General features: G+C 45.0%; 1 protein-coding gene across 1 annotated transcript; it reads right to left on the bottom strand.

Moving 5' to 3' along the window:
* Positions 1–672: 672 nt before the first annotated feature.
* bri3bp (bri3 binding protein) lies at positions 673–17,228 on the bottom strand. The gene is made up of 3 exons (XM_078554106.1): positions 16,988–17,228; positions 3,947–4,049; positions 673–3,084 (listed from the first exon to the last, which is right to left on the bottom strand). The coding sequence occupies exons 1-3, from the start codon at positions 17,177–17,179 to the stop codon at positions 2,672–2,674; spliced, it is 708 nt and encodes a 235-aa protein (XP_078410232.1). The 5' UTR covers positions 17,180–17,228; the 3' UTR covers positions 673–2,671.
* Between the last annotated feature and the right edge of the window lie 3,820 nt (positions 17,229–21,048).

The following is a 21,048-nucleotide window of genomic DNA, read 5'->3' as shown; positions in this document are numbered from 1 at the left end:
CCTTTCCTCATAAGACAACCCACCCATTCCTGGTATTAGTCTAATAAACCTTCTCTTAACTGCTTGCAATGCATTTACATCTTTCTTTAAATGAGACCAGTACAGTACACAATACTCCAGATGTGGTTTCACCAATACCCTGTACAACTGAAGCATAACCTCCCTACTTTTGTAATCAATTCCCCTCTCAATAAATGATAACATTCCATTAGCTTTCCCAATTACCTGCTGTACATGCATACTAACCTTTTGTGATTCATGCATTAGGACACCCAGATCCCTCCGAATCTAAGCTCTGCAATCTCTCATCACTTAGACAAACTTCCTTTTTATCCTTCCTGCCAAAATGAACAATTTCACATTTTCCCAGTCTTGAATCACAATAGTCTGTATGGTGCAGATACCTCCACGATGCTGTTAGGTAGGGAGCTCTAGGGTTTTGACCCAGTGACAATGAAGAAGTGGTGATATATTTCCAAGGAATTGGTGTTGTGCGGCTTGAAGGGAAACTTGGAGGTAGTGGAGGTTCCATGCACCTGCTGCCCTTGTCATTCTAGATGGTAGAAGTCACAGGTTGGAAGATGCTGCTGAAGAAACCTTTAAGTTATTGCAGTGTACCTTGTAGAAGCACTCGCCTTATAAATGGATAATTTTCAAAAACGCAAATGCTAGTTTGTATTGCATTGTTTTACCTTTATTAACATACACAGTAACGTTGTGCTTAACAGATTCTATTATCCATTTCTTACTAAACTTACATCTGGAGATTGAACTCAATTCAAACAATACTTAACAGCAAGATGTAAATATACAAACAGCAAAATTACCAAATTACTTGATGTGAATTTGGAGATATCAAAAAAGGCAGTCAAAATAAGTTAAGTGCAGTTCGTAATATTAAAAAAGGTATCACAAAAATAATTGTACTTATTAACAGCAAATGCTCAAAACTAGTGTGATCCCAATGTACTAGAACAGAAATACTCTTAAAGTCAGCAGAAAGCAAAGTACTTTTAAATCTTAAAAAGTTTTATAATTATTGCAATCTACCAATTGCATTGTAAATTTGGTCAAAACATGAGCTCACGTACAATTATCAGCACAATTTACATTATATCAAATGTACAATATAATCTAATAGGTTGTTTATTCTATATCAGTCATAATCAAGAATTCCCATTATTCTACACTTTTCCTAGGATAGAGAAATCGAAAGCATGGTCTGAGTGAACAAACATTTTCAGCTTATTTTCCCTTCAGTGTTCATTTCCAAACAAGTTCTTCACATATAGCATCATATATTCCCAAAAGGCACATCATCTAGAACCAAAGTAAATGAACATAATCTGTTGGTACTTTATAGTAGTGGAGTTAGTTCCATATGGCATTGATTGTACAGGTGCAACAATATCATTTAAAATCCCTCTCTCATTTTCTTATATGATCAGGGCAAAGAGAGCCAAGAGACTTCATCACAAAATTGATTGATTTGGATCCATCAGCTCCAAGGCTCACTTAACTACCGTCATTCATTAGTAATATCATTCTTGTAAATAGTATAACCCATTCAGAGGTCTAATATTTTCATGTTAAAATCTACCTTGTGCAATTCAAAAGACCACCTCTCAAAGAGGAATCATAGAAACACAAATTTGTGGGAGCAAACGTTACAGATTTAAGGTCATCTACTACTTTAGTTGAGCTCTATTAGAAACTGGAGATGGGCAGATGATCTTGCAGTGATTAAGAGACTTAGTAGATTGGACCATGTTTTCACATTTATTTTTGCAAGACTTTTATTATTAATTTGGCTCAACATCACATGCCATAATTAAACTATATACAAATAATCTGACAATGAATTACTTATCACATTTACAAACATGCCATATTAATAGTCCATAATCTACAATCCATTGGCAAAAATCTGCAGTTTGCAGAAGATTTACACATACACATTTCTATACTGTACTTGTCTTCACATGAAATGCACCCACAAAACTAAGAGGGAAAACACCAAGTGGGGGTGCACAACAGATATGAATCTTCTTTTTCTTTCATTACAGCACATTGCATATAGAACACCAACTCAAATAGATTCTCACTTATGCAATTCAGAATGCAATTCAGAATCCAATAACATAGCAGCACTGAAAGAGACAGAGTGGAAACTGGTGAAAAGGTTGTATAGTAGTAGTTTAATTTAGAACTTACCCTTGATTGTTTCACAAAACTATACTAAAATGCTAAAAATATAACTATCCTTCTGATTCAGTGTACTAACAAGATAACCACAATAGTGCATAATTACTGAGCACAAATATATTCTTTCCTCCCTTCCTCCAATAAGTTAAAATTTGGGAGAATAAAAAAAATGTTCCTCTGTTGGTGTTTTTATGTAGTGAAACTGATTCTGTTTGTGCTAATAAACACTTGACCATGCACATTTCAGGCAAAGGAAAGGGAATTAAAAAAGACAAAAAAATTATTCCCATTTATAGTATGACTGATGAATACAAAGTAGAAAGTATAAAAATAAAAAGTGGTTAAATGATTGCGAGAAAAACTTAGGGACAGAAATCCTTGAATATGGGTTACTCACACTTGTTAAACAAGTGCTTCACTATCCATTAAACAGTGCTGGTGATGAGCAATAGCATTCCTTCCAACACTAAGCAGTGTTTTGGTCGAGTTTTTCCAATACCCTATTGAGGCGAATGTTCATAAGCCTGATTTGGCCATCAAGATGATCAAGTTTTTCTTCTACGTGACTAACGCTCCTCCTCCAATAAAAGCCAACTGGACCAGTCATAATGTATGTCAAAACTACAAAACAAAGTGGGAGCACAGCACCTTCAGGGTCACCTTCAGATTTCTGCAGAATGTATAGGCAAGCGAGGGCAAAAAAGACAACTCTAGCAATCCAGAAAAAGCAGCCAAACATTGAGCGTAATGCATAAAATAAAAGCCCCAGAAACATTGACAAAAACCAATAAGCTACAAGTACAGCAACAACTAATAGGAGAACTTGAGTTGGGTGGTTTACAGCTGTCGCCGGGTTCAGATACTGGTTCAGGTTTGATCCTGCAAGAAATAATGGAGAATTACATTTTGCTTGCCATGACAAAATCAACACAAACTTTAATTAGCTGGTGACTATAGAATTTTTTTTCTTTTGCAGGAATAAAAACTAGAAATTGTTCAGCTTTCCAAGCTACACATTAGCTCCTGGTCACAGAAAAGTGTGTTTCAAACTCAAAAGCAGATATCCACCATTGGCTCTTGTTAGAGAGCATCACACACAACAGGGTTTGGCTTATTTTTAAGATGCTCCATGTAATTTGGTCTGGAACACAGTTGTGATATACAGCTGCTAAACTAGCCTGGTTTTTAAGGCTACTGCTCTAAGTTGGTAAACCCAAATAATTGGAACAACTTAAAAACTGTTGAGCTGTTATAACTACACTTTCAAGTACCTGGTAAATGATTGCCTTGTATTTTCTAACAAAATGCGATCTGGAATGAAATTGACCTGTGCTAGATACCCTACAAAAACACATACTTCATTCCCCACTCAGATCTCCCTATATGCAATGCAAGTCCTGTGGCTGAAAGTTGTTAGATGCCACTGCCAAAGCTACTCTTGACCATACAAGAGTAGGATGATGAAAATGCCTCCTGACTGACGGTCATAGTCCATAGAACTGAAAATGCAGAACACTATGGTTCTCTACAAGTAAAATCACAAACTCAGGAAAGCGCAGGTCTTGTCTAACACCCACTTAGCAGCTAAAGAACAACTTCTCATGCAGAATTATTCCTAAAATGCAGATATTTGACAACAGTGAAGAAGGCTGTGAAAAGCATAAAGACCTACACACTTAACATAAAATGCTTCTTTACACCAATATTCTCTTTTAAATCAGCGCTATGGAAATAATTTTACCATCAATTCCAAGAACATCCAGCAGGTCTGTCCATATTTTCCATACTGTGTCCACCAACACATCAATGCTAAACACAAACTGCTCAGTGATCCTGGAAAAGAACTGAAAGAATATTTCTCATTAGACCACAAATTTTAACAGAACATAAGAAATAGGAGGCGGCCCCTCAAGCCAGCTTCCCAAATCAATAAGATTATGGTTGATCTTCAACTTAAACTCCCACTTTCCTGCCCGATTCCAATATCCCTCCATTCCCTCAAGAGTCTAAAATCTATATCTCAGTCCTGAACATACTCTAGAACTGAACATTCACTGCCCCCTGGAGATAGAGAATTCCAAAGACTCCCAAAGATTCACAACCAGAGTGAAGAAATTCCTCATCTCAGTTCTAAATTTTAATTTAATATAGTCCTGATGGTTGCAGCACAGCTGTCATATTTAGCTCCAAGGTAAGAAATCCAGGCAATTGACACTGGAAAATCTGAAGTCTGAAAAATGGGCTCCTCACCCCTCCCTTCCGTCATTTCTCCTCTCCAAAGCCAAGACAGAGACATGCTAGTTTATAACACATTTAAATAAAATCAAATATCAATGCAAAATTGTTCAATTTTTACATTTCATTTAATAGAGCTTCAAAGTTTAGTACAGCTAAGCCATTAACCTTTAAGGGTACACTTCCTATACGGAACACTGCATTGTAGCTTTTCTTGTAGCCATGCAAACCATAGCCACTAGGTGATGCTTTTCACCAAGATGGAAAAGAGCGTCACCTTATGAAAATAAGGCAAGCAAACTCTGCAAGGACTACAAGATAGTTGTATAAATAATGCCACACATACCAGGTTTCCCAAACTGCCAGCACTTTCGTTTTGAAACTGGACATTCAACATCATCAAAAGAACTTTTAAGAGAACTTCCACCCTACTAACATTTAGCTGCTGAGGTTGTGGAACTTGCTACCGCAGGAAATGTTTGAAGGCAATAGTATTTAAGGGGAGGCTAGATAAAACACGAGGGAGAAGCAAATAGAGGGCTATGCTTAAGAATTAGCTCAAGAAAGGTGCAAGGAGGAGGCTCAAGTGGAGCATAAACACTGACATGGACTAATTGGGCCAAATGGCCCATTTCTGTGCTGTATAGCCTATGCTACACAGCACATCAAAAAAAAAACAGGATCTTTGTATATATTTACTTGTAGGATGTTGGCATAACTGGACAGGCCAGCATTTACTATCCACCCCTACTTGTTCTGGAAAAGGTAGCGTTGAGCCTTCTTGAACTTCTGTCGACTGCATGAAGATATTTTTATTATGCTGTTCAGTAAGGAATTCTAGGATTTTGGACCCAGCAACAATGAAGGAGCAGAGATATATCCAAGTTGAAGTTGGGATAGTGTACAATTTGGAGATGATGTTGGTTCTATGTACCTTGCTGCCTTGTCTTTTTAGATGGCAGAAGTTGCAGGTATGCAAGGCTCTAAGCCACCTTAGTGACTTGCTGTGGTGCTTCTGTAAATAGTCAAACTGCAGCCATAATAAACATCCACTCCCTCTGCCATTGGTGTAAATTGGTGGATGGAATGCAAATCAAACAAACACACTGCTTTGCCCTGAATATTGTTGACTTCATGAATATTGTTGCATCCACCTGGGCAAGTAGAGAACATTCATCTCTTGTTGACTGTATCTAGTAGACAGTAGAGAGGCTTTGGAAATCAGGAGATGAACCTCCTACTGTAAAATACCCAGTCTCTACCAGCTCTAGTAGCCACAGGATTTGTGTGGTTGACTTTCTGCTCAATAGTGACCCACTCCCAGGATGTGATTCAGCAGTGGTAATGCCATTGAACATCAAGGGGAGGTGATTAGACTCTTGTCAGAGAAGGTCACTGCCTGCCACACATGGTGTGAATGTTGCCATTTATCAGCCCAAGTCTAGATGTTTTGCAGGTCTTGCTGCATGCAAGGATGGACTGGTGTGACATCAGCTATTGGATCACATTACGCCACCACCCCAACACTCATCCAACAATTTCAGCCTCATTAGTGCTCCTCGGTACTACAGAGTTAAATACTGCCATGATGTTAATGGCAGTCAATTATCCTGGAATTTGGTTACTAAAACAATGCGATCATGCTAGAATTTATAAATCACTGATTAGGCTTCAGCTGGAGTGTTAAGGACAATTCCAGCATCACACTTCAGTACTGAGGTAAGGCCTTGGAAAGGGAATGGGGTGGTTTACCAGGTGGGAGGGAGAGGTTGAAGAGGTTAAGACTGTTTCCTCTGGAACAGTGAAGATTAAGAGGCGATCTAATACAGTTTTCATGATCAGAAGTTTTAATGGAAAGAAACTATGCCCTCATGCAAGTGGGTCAAATATTAGAAGTCACAGATTAAAAAATCATTAGCAAGAGATCTAAAGGGGATTGGAGAATTCTTTACCCCCTACTCAGGAGTAATCAGGATTTGGGACACTACTCAAAAAAAAAGTGGCGGAAGTCAATCCATAAATAATTTTAAGAGAGAGTTTGACAGGTACTTGAGAATGAGGAACTGACAGGGTCATGTACAAAAAATGCAGATGTGGTACAACTGCTCTTTTAAAGAGCCAGCACAGGCACAACAGACCAAATTTCCTCTTTCTGTGCAGCAAGTTTCCATGATTCCAAGCCCATAATATCTGGCAGTATAAAAAGCTTACATCATCTCACAGACACATGCAAATCAAGGATTTTAATAACACCCATGTTTTCTACAACATCAACTAAAGGTGAAAAAAAGCACCTGAGCTTAACAGGGCAAATGAGATTGTCTGCATATTATTTGTACAGGCACATCAGCCAGTAATAACTCACACTTTATAGCCTGGGATCCTGTCTGCAGCTATTTGCACTATTTTGTACCACATCAGTCATACTCACTCACAATCCATCAGCAATATAAAAAGTGGAGTTTACTTTTGGATGTGCACCACTTATATAAGGCCCACATGTTAGATGTTAGTATAGCAGGAAGTAACAAAAACAGGTTGGGGTATTTTTTCAAAAAGGGAAGTTAATTAACAAAGGATGACTGCATAGCCTCTTCCTTTTTAATAATTACAAATATTTCAGCAACACATTTACACAAATCAAATTAGCTGATTTTAGTTAAAAGTGGAGAAGAAAAATACTTCCCAAAAGAGAGGAAGCAGTTCAACACAGACATTTTAAGGAAATAAACAGGAAAAGATTCAAGGCACAGAAATGTTGACAGCATATATTTGCCATCACCGCCACCCACCCAGCTCCACCTGCCACGGCATATTTGGACCTTCAAGCATTTGTTGAACATGCTCAGTGTGTTCCAACATGGACTGCAGGGGATTTGGGGGGGGAGGGGGGGCGGTACAGACATTAATCCATTACCAGCACAAATAGATCTTGGAGTTGGATACTTGGGGTAAAAACAACTTGTAATGTTACAGATTCACTTATAAATAATGCTCCTAACAAAGGGTCACCAGAAATAAAACAAAAAAGATGAAGGAGGCATAAATCAAATAAAATGGTACACATAAGCATATACAATTGGAAGTACAGAGCAAAATAGTCAGCAGCTCAAAGAGAAAGACAGATTAACATTCCAGCTTGGATCATTAACCAGTCTTAGTTGAAATGCGCTCTTTGCATTGACACCCACTGCTACTGCACCGAAAGTGCCCAATCTAAAGCTACAAACACATGTTCTCGGTGACTGAGCCCCAATGCATCATTCCTCCTGATCTTTCTTGCAACTTTTGGCTGAGTCAACCATGCCAACTTCCTCCAAAACCTCCAGTTCATAGGAACTGAAGAAATAAGAGTACAGCATTTAGCCCCTCGAGCTGGTTCCAATGTTCAGTGAGACCATGGATGATCTGCAGCCTAATGCATTAGAGTTCAATGGGGCTACCACTTGATTCCACTCTTGCTTACATAAACCATTGCATCTCCAATAATGGTTCCTCTCCTCACTCCTACAATTACCCCAAGACTCCCTCCAGGTGATCTGTGGCCACCTCCTTTTCATCACCATCATGCTGCCATTTGGTGACATCACCTGTGGGCATGCAATCAGCTGTCACACGTCCACTGACTACATTCAGCTACTCTTCTACCACCAATTTCAGCCCCTTTGCTGCCTCGATGCTGTTGTACTGCTTGTCTGACACCCAGTCTTGGACAAGCTGCTATTTCCTTCAGCTAGACGTTGGAAAAACCAAAGCCATCACCGCCCATGGAACTATGGTTAGCAACTCCATCCTTGACCCTGATCACTGTCTCAGGCTGAATCATATCATTCACAACTCAGCAATTCAAACCAAGCTACCAACTCCATATCTCCATCATAAAATCCTCCATAAAATGTCAGTTCAAATACTGTTGACTGAATCTTATCCTGCACTAAACTTCACTTGCTCATCATCCCTGACCTGACCAACTTGGAAGCTCTTGGTCTCCACAGCACCTCAAATTTAAAATTTCCAATCACACACTGAAACCACCCAGGCCCCACCTCCATAACCTACCCAAGCCCAACTTACAATAAAGCAAAGAAAGATTGACTACACTGAGTCTCCCTCCTTGAAAAGATAAGCCTGAGGGGATATGATAGAAGTGTTCATAATTATAAAGTTTATACAAATAAAATTTTGAGCGTGGCAGAAAAGCTAAGTACAAAGATCATGTTTACAAATTGTGGACAAAGAGGTAAATCAAGAGGATTCTTTTTACACTAAAGGGTGGTGATACGTGGAACAGATTACTGATATGGCAAGTGGAACATGAATGGAACAGAAACTATGTAGACAAGTCAAATCTCTCCAACATAAGGTTTGTGTTACAACCTGTACTCAATGATTTGTTCTAAAATCAGGGATGAGAGTGGGTGAAGACAAAAAGGTCTGAAAGTTTGTGATATGAAATCATTTACACATTATAAACACAAAGCGACAAAGTCACTGCAGCATGAAGGGCCAGAAAATTATAGCACCTATGTTCTGTAGTGAAATGCAAATGCTTCTAGGCGACTTCATAGGATGGAATTATTGTAGTTCAAGTGGCTAGTAGCATTACTTTTCCCTATATCACTTTCCCCTTCCATTACAGTCAAGACTGTGGACCAATGCATTCGTATAGAATTACCAAAGTGACCTCAGCATTTCAACATTGTGTTTAATGCAGTTAGTAAAATGAAGCAGGATGAAGTAAATACTAAAACCAGACTATGACCTTGCTGGATTATGTACATGTCAAGCAAAGTAAGCAGCTACGGAAAAGGGAAGGCAGAGGTTGGAAATACATTAATGGCAGGATTCCATAATCAAAACGATGGAATTCCACCAAAAAGGTGCAATTTTTTCATTCCTGTAAAAAGAATATGGTAGTACCATTCAGTTCAGAGATGCCTTGCGATGAAACGTGTACCACACGTATCACTACATGAACCACAAGTAGTACTTATGCAGGAACATAGGAGGAGTAGGCCATTCAGCCAGTCAAGCCTGCTCCGACATTCAATATGATCATGGTTGATCATCCACTTCAATGCCTTTTTCCACCCACGTTATCCCCATACCCCTTATGTCATTGACAAATTTCTAAATACCAATCTCTGCTTTACACATACTCAATGACTGAGCTTCCACAGCCCTCTGGAGTAGAGAATTTCAAAGATTCACACCCCTCTGAGTAAAGACATTTCTCCTAATCAATATTCTACAGATTAAGTGAATCTATGCATGAATGAATTTCCCACTAATCATTGGTGTGCACTAACAGTCTGAAAGAGTATTGCTAACATATAGGCATGCTGCCTCATGACAAATCTGCCTCATTTCAAATCATTAAACAGCTACAGGAAGAGCACTCTCAGTTGTAAGACAAAGCGAATAGAAAATGAGTCACAAACCTATTACAAAAGGTCTCCACCTCCAAAAAACAACTCTGGGATCTCTGGGAGTTCACCCACATTGGGGTAACAACACTGCAGCAGGTCTGTAGAAGGTGGTGCAGGTCTGGTTTCGATATTACAATAAATTGGAGGGATACCCTGAGTAACTAGGTGTTGGGATTTTGCCAGGACCCCCCACAATCCCTCTGCAGGGATTCTTAAGGCAATCCAGAGAAAGACAAGTGCTGCACATATTTTGATTTCTCCCAACAGAAGATCTTCAAGTCTCAGGTACAAGTGTGTTCCTGGTACAGGCCATGCAAGGGAGATCATGGGTGGCTCTCTCCTGACAGCTCAGTGTATCTCAGGTGTACTGTGTTCCCTGATGGCTGCACCACCTCCCCTCCTCTGTACCCACACCCCACCTCCCCCCAAAAATCATATCTGCATAAGATGTTGGTAACTTAGAACTAGAGTAACTAACATTTGCACCACACAAGTGCCAGGCAATGACCATCTTCAACAAGAGAATCTAAGCATCGTCCCTTGACATTCAATGCCATTGCTGAATCCTCCACTGTCAACATCCTTGGTTGGGGGGGGGGGGTGTGGTGGGCGTTTAAAATTGACCAGAAAGTGAACTGGACTAGCCACATAAATACTGTAATACTGTGGCTACAAGAACAGGTCAGAGGCTGGGACTTCTGTGGAGAGTAACTTACCTCCAGACTCCCTAAAGCCTGTCCACCATCTACAAGGCGCAAGTCAGGGGTGTGATGGAATACTCTCCACTTGCCTGGATAGGTGCAGCCCCAACAATGCTCAAGAAGCTCAACACCATCCAGGACAAAGCAGACCACTTGGTTGGCACCCCATTCACCACAATAAACATTCACACCCTCCACCCCGATGCACAGCGGCAGCAGTGCATAACATCTACAAGATGCACTGCAGTCACTCACTAAGGCTCCTTCAACTGCACCTTCTAAACCCATGACCTCTACCACCTAGAAGGACAAGGGCAGCAAACATATGGGAACACCACTGCCTGCAAGTTCCCCTCCAAACCACCCATCATTTTAATTTGGAACTATATTACCATTCCTTCACTGTTGTTGGGTCAAAATCCTGCAATTCCCTTCCTAACAGCACTGTGGGTATAGCTAAACCAAATGGACTGCAACGGTTCAAGAAGGCAGCTCATTACCTTCTCAATAAATAGCCAGCGACACCAACATCCAATGATCGACTATAAAAAAAACTGGGCCAACTGACAGCCACCTTAATTTGATTACATCCAGTTGGAAAACACCCAGCATTTAGCTGTAATGGACCAAAGTAAAACGTAATGCATCTATAGTTCTAAAAGGTCTTTGGTGAAGTACCACTTAATGGAATAATAAATAATGTCAAAGAATGCAGAGTCGGGGACAAGTAGCAGAATGGGTAGCTAGTTGGCTACAAGACAGGAACCAGAAAGTAGAGGTAAAAGTAGCTATTCAGAGTGCCAAGAGGTGAAAAGTAAGGGGCTGTCAAAGTTGAGTGCTGGGACCACTGTCACCCAGTTTATTTTAACTAATTAGGCCTTGGTATCAAAAAACAAGTTCTAAATTTGCAGGCGACATCAATACTAAGGAGCGCTATAACCAAATACAAGACATGAATAAACTTGCAAATGGGGCACATAATTGGCAAATTAATGTCAACACACGAGTGAGAGGTATTATATTTTAGCAAGAAAAATAAGGTAACATATTACTTGGAAAATAAGAATCTAAATGGGGTACAGGAGCAAAGAGATCTGGGAGTACAAATATAGCAACAAGTTAATAAATAAGCTCTAGGGTTTATTTTACAAGGGACAAAATTAAAAAGTAGAGAATGCTAATATATCAAATGTTGGTTAGATCATACTTGGGAGTACTGTGTACAATTAAGAGATCTACAAGGATGATATCAAGAAGGTTGCATTTAAAAAGGAAAGGCAAGGGTGAACAGGTCGGATCTCTCTTTACTTAGAGAAGGTTGAGGGGTGACCTCGAGATCTTTATGAATGTGTACTCTTTCAAAACCACAGGGAGTGTTTCCACACAGGGAAGAACAAAATCAGAGACCAGTAATCTAAGATAGTTATAAAAAAAGGGAATCCAGGAGAAACTTCTTCACCCGAGAGGAAAAGGTGGTAAGAATGTGAAACTTATGACCACAGGGAGTAGTTGGGGCAAATAGTATAAATGCATTTCAGGAGAGGATACATAAGCATATGAGAGATAAGGAAAGCGAGGTTTATACTGATAATGTTAGATGGTGAAGGATGGGAGGAGGCTTGAGCAGAGCAGAAACACAGCACAGATTGGTTGAACCAAAAGGCCTTTTTCTGTGCTGTATATTCCACGTAAAAAAAATCATGTGGTAAAGCAATTTTAAAGAGGAGTCACCTCTCCCTTGGAGGGTCACTTCTAAAATATCAAAGTTTGCCCAGGCATTAAAATGTATTTCAAGTACAGTATAAGGATTGGTTTCAAACACAATACATCCAGATAATGGTGGATTCAGTCACAGGAAAGCTAACACACTGTACCACGCTACTACCAAAGCTGGATTCAACAAAGCACAATTATACAAATTCAATGTTAATGTTTCAAGTCCAAAAGACCCTTCTTCAGATCCTTCCCTGAAGAAGGGTCATACAGATTCAAAACGTTAACTCTGTTTCTCTCTCCACAGGTGTTGCTAGACCTGCTGAGTTTTTCCAGCATTTTCTGTTTTTGTTTCAGGTTTCCAGCATCTGCAGTATTTTGCTTTTATTTTATTATACAAATTCAATGCCAGGGACTGAATAGAGCGATTCAGAATAGAACTTCTTGGCTGTTTAACTTTAGTCCCACTAATGAGATCAATTTCTCAAATATGCATGTTGGTACAATCCATTTCTTAATGGAGGCACAGTCTACAGTTCAGCACAAAGTGGCAGCCTCAGTCAGAGATCACTAAAACAACTGCTAGGAAAACTCACTGGTATAAAAGATGCATTTCAAGATCAGGGCAAGTCACACTGCTTGAGATCATGTCAATTTCTCATGCTACACTTTGCTGTGTTTTCCAACCCTCCCCAGCAACAATCACGCTATTATTCAATTCAGTCCTAAAATGTTTTAAATTATTTCAGCGTGAGATCAGTGACACCTGTAACAGTTATATAGCACTTTTAACCTAACGACATAGCCTAAGGTGCTTCACAGGAGAGTTATAAAACAAAATATGACACAGCCACCAAAGGATTTCACAAAAAAACATTACTGCACTGTACTGAAAACCCTCAATTCAAGTGCAATAATCTAAACATAGCATAGTGACCATCACTAATAGTGACATTAATCTGTTAAAAAAAAACACTGATGGTATCTGACACTAACCACAATCTTTAACTGAACGTATGCAGCTACTGTAACTTTTGCATGTACACACCCTACACAACACTTCACATGCAGCATACAACCCCATTTACATACAGACTTTCCTTCCCCAACATGCACCCAGCCAGCTCCCCCTCCAGCTGTAACTAGCCCTTTCTATCCACACCCATTCTCCACCCAGCCCCCTCTCACCCCATTACCCAGCCCTCCACACCCATCCCCAATTACCCAGCCCTCCACACACACACCCCCCCAATTACCCAGCCCTCCACACACACACCCCACCCCCCCCCCAATTACCCAGCCCTCCACACACACACCCCACCCCCCCCCCAATTACCCAGCCCTCCACACACACACCCCCCCCAATTACCCAGCCCTCCACACACACACACCCCCCCCAATTACCCAGCCCTCCACACACACACACACACACCCCAATTACCCAGCCCTCCACACACACACACACACACACACCCCCCCCAATTACCCAGCCCTCCACACACACACCACCCCCAATTACCCAGCCCTCCACACACACACCGCCCCCCCAATTACCCAGCCCTCCACACACACACACACCCCCACCAATTACCCAGCCCTCCACACACAACCCAATTACCCAGCCCTCCACACACACCCCCTCCATACACACCCCCTCCCCACCAATTACCCAGCCCCCCACACCGCCGCCCCCCCCCCAATTACCCAGCCCTCCACCCCCCCCCCCAATTACCCAGCCCTCCACACAGACACACACCCCCATTACCCAGCCCTCCACACACAGACACACACCCCCATTACCCAGCCCTCCACACACAGACACACACCCCCATTACCCAGCCCTCCACACACAGACACACACCCCCATTACCCAGCCCTCCACACACAGACACACACCCCCATTACCCAGCCCTCCACACACAGACACACACCCCCAATTACCCAGCCCTCCACACACACCCCCCCAATTACCCAGCCCTCCACACACACCCCCCCAATTACCCAGCCCTCCACACACACACCCCCCCCCCCCAATTACCCAGCCCTCCACACACACCCACCCCCATTACCCAGCCCTCCACACACACCCACCCCCATTACCCAGCCCTCTTCACACACCTCCCCATTACTCAGCCCTCCACACACACACACCCCCCCATTACCCAGCCCTCCACACACACACACCCCCCTCCATTACCCAGCCCTCCATACACACACCCCCCCCATTACCCAGCCCTCCATACACACACCACCCCCCCCATTACCCAGCCCTCCATACACACACCCCCCCCATTACCCAGCCCTCCATACACACACCCCCCCCCCATTACCCAGCCCTCCATACACACACCCCCCCCATTACTCAGCCCTCCACACACACACACCCCACCATTACCCAGCCCTCCACACACACCCCCCTCCATTACCCAGCCCTCCATACACACACCCCCCCCCATTACCCAGCCCTCCATACACACACCCCCCCCATTACCCAGCCCTCCATACACACACCCCCCCCATTACCCAGCCCTCCACACAGACAGACACACCCCCATTACCCAGACCTCCACACAGACACACACCCCCATTACCCAGCCCTCCACAGACACACACCCCCATTACCCAGCCCTCCACACACAGACACACACCCCCATTACCCAGCCCTCTTCACACACCTCCCCATTACTCAGCCCTCCACACACACACACCCCCCCATTACCCAGCCCTCCACACACACACACACCCCTCCATTACCCAGCCCTCCATACACACACCCCCCCCATTACCCAGCCCTCCATACACACACCACCCCCCCATTACCCAGCCCTCCATACACACACCCCCCCCATTACTCAGCCCTCCACACACACACACCCCACCATTACCCAGCCCTCCACACACACACACCCCCCTCCATTACCCAGCCCTCCATACACACACCCCCCCCATTACCCAGCCCTCCATACACACACCCCCCCCCCCCATTACCCAGCCCTCCATACACACACCCCCCCCCCCCATTACCCAGCCCTCCATACACACACCCCCCCCATTACCCAGCCCTCCACACAGACAGACACACCCCCATTACCCAGCCCTCCACACAGACACACACCCCCATTACCCAGCCCTCCACAGACACACACCCCCATTACCCAGCCCTCCACACACAGACACACACCCCCATTACCCAGCCCTCTTCACACACCTCCCCATTACTCAGCCCTCCACACACACACACACCCCCATTACCCAGCCCTCCACACACACACACACCCCTCCATTACCCAGCCCTCCATACACACACCCCCCCCATTACCCAGCCCTCCATACACACACCCCCCCCCCATTACCCAGCCCTCCATACACACACCCCCCCCATTACCCAGCCCTCCATACACACACCCCCCCCATTACTCAGCCCTCCACACACACACACCCCCCCATTACCCAGCCCTCCACACACACACACCCCCCTCCATTACCCAGCCCTCCATACACACACCCCCCCCATTACCCAGCCCTCCATACACACACCCCCCCCATTACCCAGCCCTCCACAGACACACACCCCCATTACCCAGCCCTCCACACACACCCACCCCCATTACCCAGCCCTCCACACACACCTCCCCATTACTCAGCCCTCCATACACACACACCCCCCCATTACCCAGCCCTCCACACACACACACACCCCTCCATTACCCAGCCCTCCATACACACACACCCCTCCATTACCCAGCCCTCCATACACACACCCCCCCATTACCCAGCCCTCCATACACACACCCCCCCCATTACCCAGCCCTCCATACACACACCCCCCCCATTACTCAGCCCTCCACACACACACACCCCCCCATTACCCAGCCCTCCACACACACACACCCCCCTCCATTACCCAGCCCTCCATACACACACCCCCCCCATTACCCAGCCCTCCATACACACACCCCCCCCATTACCCAGCCCTCCACACAGACACACACCCCCATTACCCAGCCCTCCACACAGACACACACCCCCATTACCCAGCCCTCCACACAGACACACACCCCCATTACCCAGCCCTCCACACAGACACACACCCCCATTACCCAGCCCTCCACACACACACCGCCCATTACCCAGCCCTCCACACACACACCCCCAATACCCAGCCCTCCACACACACACCCCCCAATACCCAGCCCTCCACACACACACCCCCCATTACCCAGCCCTCCACACACACACCCCCCCATTACCCAGCCCTCCACACACACACCCCCCCATTAACCAGCCCTCCACACACACACCCCCCCATTAACCAGCCCTCCACACACACACCCCCCATTACCCAGCCCTCCACACACACACCCCCCATTACCCAGCCCTCCACACACACACCCCCCATTACCCAGCCCTACACACCCCCCCCCATTACCCAGCCCTACACACATACCCCCCCCGATTACCCAGCCCTACACACATACCCCCCCCTCCATTACCCAGCCCTACACACATACCCCCCCCCATTACCCAGCCCTACACACATACCCCCCCCCATTACCCAGCCCTACACACACACCCTCCCCCCCCACCCCCCCACACATTACCCAGCCCTCCACACACACACACCCCCCTCAATTACCCAGCCCTCCACACACACCCCCCTCAATTACCCAGCCCTACACACACACTCTCCCCGCTCCACGCCACCTTTTGCACCGCCTGCACATTTTCCTCCCCGAACACGACCGCCAGGCTCCGGGAAACGCTGCTTGCCGCCCGCCTGAAGAAATTATTTTGCTTTTCGTGTCCGGTCTGCCGGCGGGATTTCACCGAGTCCACGGACACAAACCCCGCCAACAGCACCGCGACCGCTAGCGCCATGGCTCTGACCGCCGCCATCGCCCAGCAGCAGCCCGACCGAGGACCTGGTGCAACCCGAAAAGGCGGCCGGCCCACAGCGCCCGGAACCAACCTGCCTGCGCAACCGGTAAAAGTCTCCCCGGCACCCACCCATTTATATCAACAGGTGAGCCCCTCGGCTGCTTACATAACATAGAACAAACCAGAAAATGTTGGAAACGCTCAGCGGGTCAGGCACCGCCTGTGAAGAGAATAGTGAGTGTTAACGTTTCACGTCGAAGACCCTTCATCCCAAATCTCAAACCAGACATGGGGCAGAGGGTGGGATTGCCCTGTCAAGTCTGTGATATTGCCCTGTCAAGTCTGTGATATTTTCTTGGACCTGGATGCTGGCTTCTTCAAATGGTAACTTCCATGAGTAAGGCACACAATTAATCCGTTTATATACGCTGATCGAGAATAAGAGTCTTGTTCACTCTGTGTAATTTTTTTCAACATTTTCTTTAGAATGGGAGCAGGCCATTCAACCCCTAGAGCCAGTTTCATAATTCAATTAGATCGTGGCTGATCTGCACCTTAACTCTATTCACCTGCCTTACATCCCTTAATACCCTTGCCTAACAAAATTCTAACGATCTTAGTTTTCAAATTTTCAATTATCCTAGCATCAGTAGCATTTTGGTGAGACAGCTCCAGAATTCCACAGCCCTTTGTTCAAAGAAGTGCCTCCTGATATTTCCCCTGAACTGTGTAACCCTGATTTTATGGTTGTGCTGCCTTGTTCTGGACTTCCCCACCACAGGAACTGGTTTCCCACTATCTACCCTATAAAATCATTTAATCAGTATTTCAGTTAGTTCACCCCTTAATCTATACGCAACCTGTACAAGCCTATAGTCTATGCAACCTCCCTCATACCCTTTTAGAGTCATAGAGGTCTACAGCACAGAAAAAGGCCCTTTGGCCCATCGAGCCTGCGCTAGTCAAACAAGTACCTAACTATTCTAATCCCATTTTACAGCACTAGGCCTATAGCCTTGTATGCCATGTGCACATCTAAATACTTCTTAAATGTTATGAGGGTTTCTGCCTCTATCACCCTTTCAGACAGTGAGTTCAAGATTCCCACCACTCTCTGGGTGAAACAATTCTTCCTCATATCCCCTCTAAACCTCCTGCCGCTTACCTTAAATCTATGCCCCCTGGTTATTGATCCCTCCACCAAGGGGAAAAGTTCCTTCCTGTCAACCCTTTCTATGCCCCTCATAATTTTTATACACCTCAATCATGTCCCCCCTCAATCTCCTCTGCTCCAGGGAAAATAACCCCAGTCTATCCAATCTCTCCTCATAACTAAAACTCTCCAGTCCAGGCAACATCCTGGTAAATCTCCTCTGCACTCTCTCTAGTATAATCACATCCTTCCTATAATGCAGATTCCAGAACTGCAAGCAATACTCTACCTGTGGCCTAACTGTTTTATACAGTTCCAGCTTAACCTCCCCGTTCTTATATTTTATGCCTCGGCTAATAAAGGCAAGTATCCCATATATATGCCTTCTTCACCTTATCTACCTGTCCCGCTACCTTAAGGACTGGTGGACATGCACACCAAGGTCCCTCTGATCCTCGATACTTCCCAGTGTATTCCCATGCCTTATTTGTCCTGCCCAAAAGCATCACCTCACACTTAGCGGGATTAAATTCCATTTGCCACTGATCACATCTGACCAGCCCATTTATATCCTCCTGTAGTCTAAGGCTATCCTCCTCACTATTTACCATCCCACCAATTTTTGTATCATCCGTGAACTTACCAATCAACCCTCCTACATTCAATTCTAAATTGTTTATATCTTCCACAAACAGCAAGCGACCCAACACCAATCCCTGTGGAACCCTACTGGACACAGGCATCCAGTCACAAAAACACCCCTCGACCATCACCTTCTGCTTCCTGCCACTCAGCCAATTCTGGATCCAATTTGCCAAATTGCCTTGGATCCCATGAGCTCTTACCTTCGTTATCAGTCTCCCATGCGGGACCTTATCAAAAGCCTTGCTGAAATCCAAGTAGACTACTTTAGTCCTGGTGTCATTTTAATGAATCTGCACTGCATGCCCTCCACGACCAATATATCTTCCTGAGGCGTGGTGGTCAAAATTAAATGCGGTCTTCCAGATGCGGTTTAACCAGAGATAAAAACAAAAAACTGCAGATGCTGGAAATCCAAAACAAATAACAGAAACAGAAATACCTGGAAAAATTCAGCAGGTCTGGCAGCATCGGCAGAGAAGAGCACAGTCGACATTTCGAGTCCTCATGACCCTTCAACAGAACTAAGTAAAAATAGGAAAGGGGTGAAATATAAGCTGGTTTAGGCGGGGGGGAGGCAGTTTGTTGGGACAAGCAGCCAGTGATAGTAGGAGATAACCAAAAGATGTCACAGACAAAAGGACAAAGAGGTGTTGAAGGTGGTGATATTATCTAAAGGAATGTGCTAATTAAGAGTAGAGAGCAGGACAAGCAAGGTACTGATAGCTCTAGTGGGGGTGGGGTGAAATAATACTAAAAGGGCATAAAAGGTATAGATAAACAATGGGTGGAAATATATTTTAAAATAATGGAAATAGGTGGGAAAAGAAAAATCTATATAAATTATTGGAAAAAACAAAAAGGAGGGGGAAGAAACGGAAAGGGGGTGGGGATGGAGGAGAGAGTTCAAGATCTAAAATTGTTGAACTCAATATTCAGTCCGGAAGGCTGTAGAGTGCCTAGTCGGAAGATGAGGTGCTGTTCCTCCAGTTTGTGTTGAGCTTCACTGGAACAATGCAGCCAGCCAAGGACAGACATGTGGGCATGAGAGCAGGGTGGAGTGTTGAAATGGCAAGCTTCAGGGAGGTCTGGGTAATGCTTGTGGACAGACCGAAGGTGTTCTGCAAAGCGGTCACCCAGTCTGCGTTTGGTCTCTCCAATGTAGAGGAAACCGCATTGGGAGCAACAAATGTAGTAGACAAAGTTGAGGGAAGTGCAAGTGAAATGCTGCTTCACTTGAAAGGAGTGTTTGGGCCCTTGGACGGTGAGGAAAGAGGAAGTGAAGGGGCAGGTGTTGCATCTTCTGCGTTTGCAAGGGGAGGTGCCGTGGGAGGGGGTTGAGGAGTAGGGGGTGATGGAGGAGTGGACCAGGGTGTCCCGGAGGGAACGATCCCTGCGGAATGCAGCCGGGGAGGGTGAAGGGAAGATGTGTTTGGTGGTGGCATCATGCTGGAGTTGGCGGAAATGGCGGAGGATGATCCTTTGAATGCGGAGGCTGGTGGGGTGATAAGTGAGGACAAAGGGGACCCTATCATGTTTTTGGGAGGGAGGAGAAGGCGTGAGAGCGGATGCGCGGGAGATGGGTCGGACACGGTTGAGGGCTCTGTCAACTACCGTGGGTGGAAAACCTCGGTTAAGGAAGAAGGAGGACATGTCAGAGGAACTGTTTTTGAAAGTAGCATCATCAGAACAGATGCGACGGAGGCGAAGGAACTGAGAGAATGAGATGGAGTCCTTACAGGAAGCTCCTCACACCCCGCTTCCTGTAAGCACTCCATCCCATTCTCTCAGTTCCTTCGCCTCCGTCGCATCTGTTCTGATGATGCTACTTTCAAAAACAGTTCCTCTGACATGTCCTCCTTCTTCCCTAACCGAGGTTTTCCACCCACGGTAGTTGACAGGGCCCTCAACCGTGTCCGGCCCATTTCCTGCACATCCGCCCTCACGCCTTCTCCTCCCTCCCAAAAACATGATAGGGTCCCCCTTGTCCTCACATCACCCCACCAGCCTCCGCATTCAAAGTATCATCCTCCGCCATTTCCGCCAACTCCAGCATGATGCCACCACCAAACACATCTTCCCTTCACCCCCC

This window comes from Cetorhinus maximus, chromosome 12 (genome assembly GCF_964194155.1).
Source record: "Cetorhinus maximus chromosome 12, sCetMax3.hap1.1, whole genome shotgun sequence".
Taxonomy (NCBI): Eukaryota; Metazoa; Chordata; class Chondrichthyes; order Lamniformes; family Cetorhinidae; genus Cetorhinus; species Cetorhinus maximus.
The sequence above is the reverse complement of the archived record's forward strand: the minus strand, read 5'-3'. Positions and strand labels throughout refer to the sequence as shown.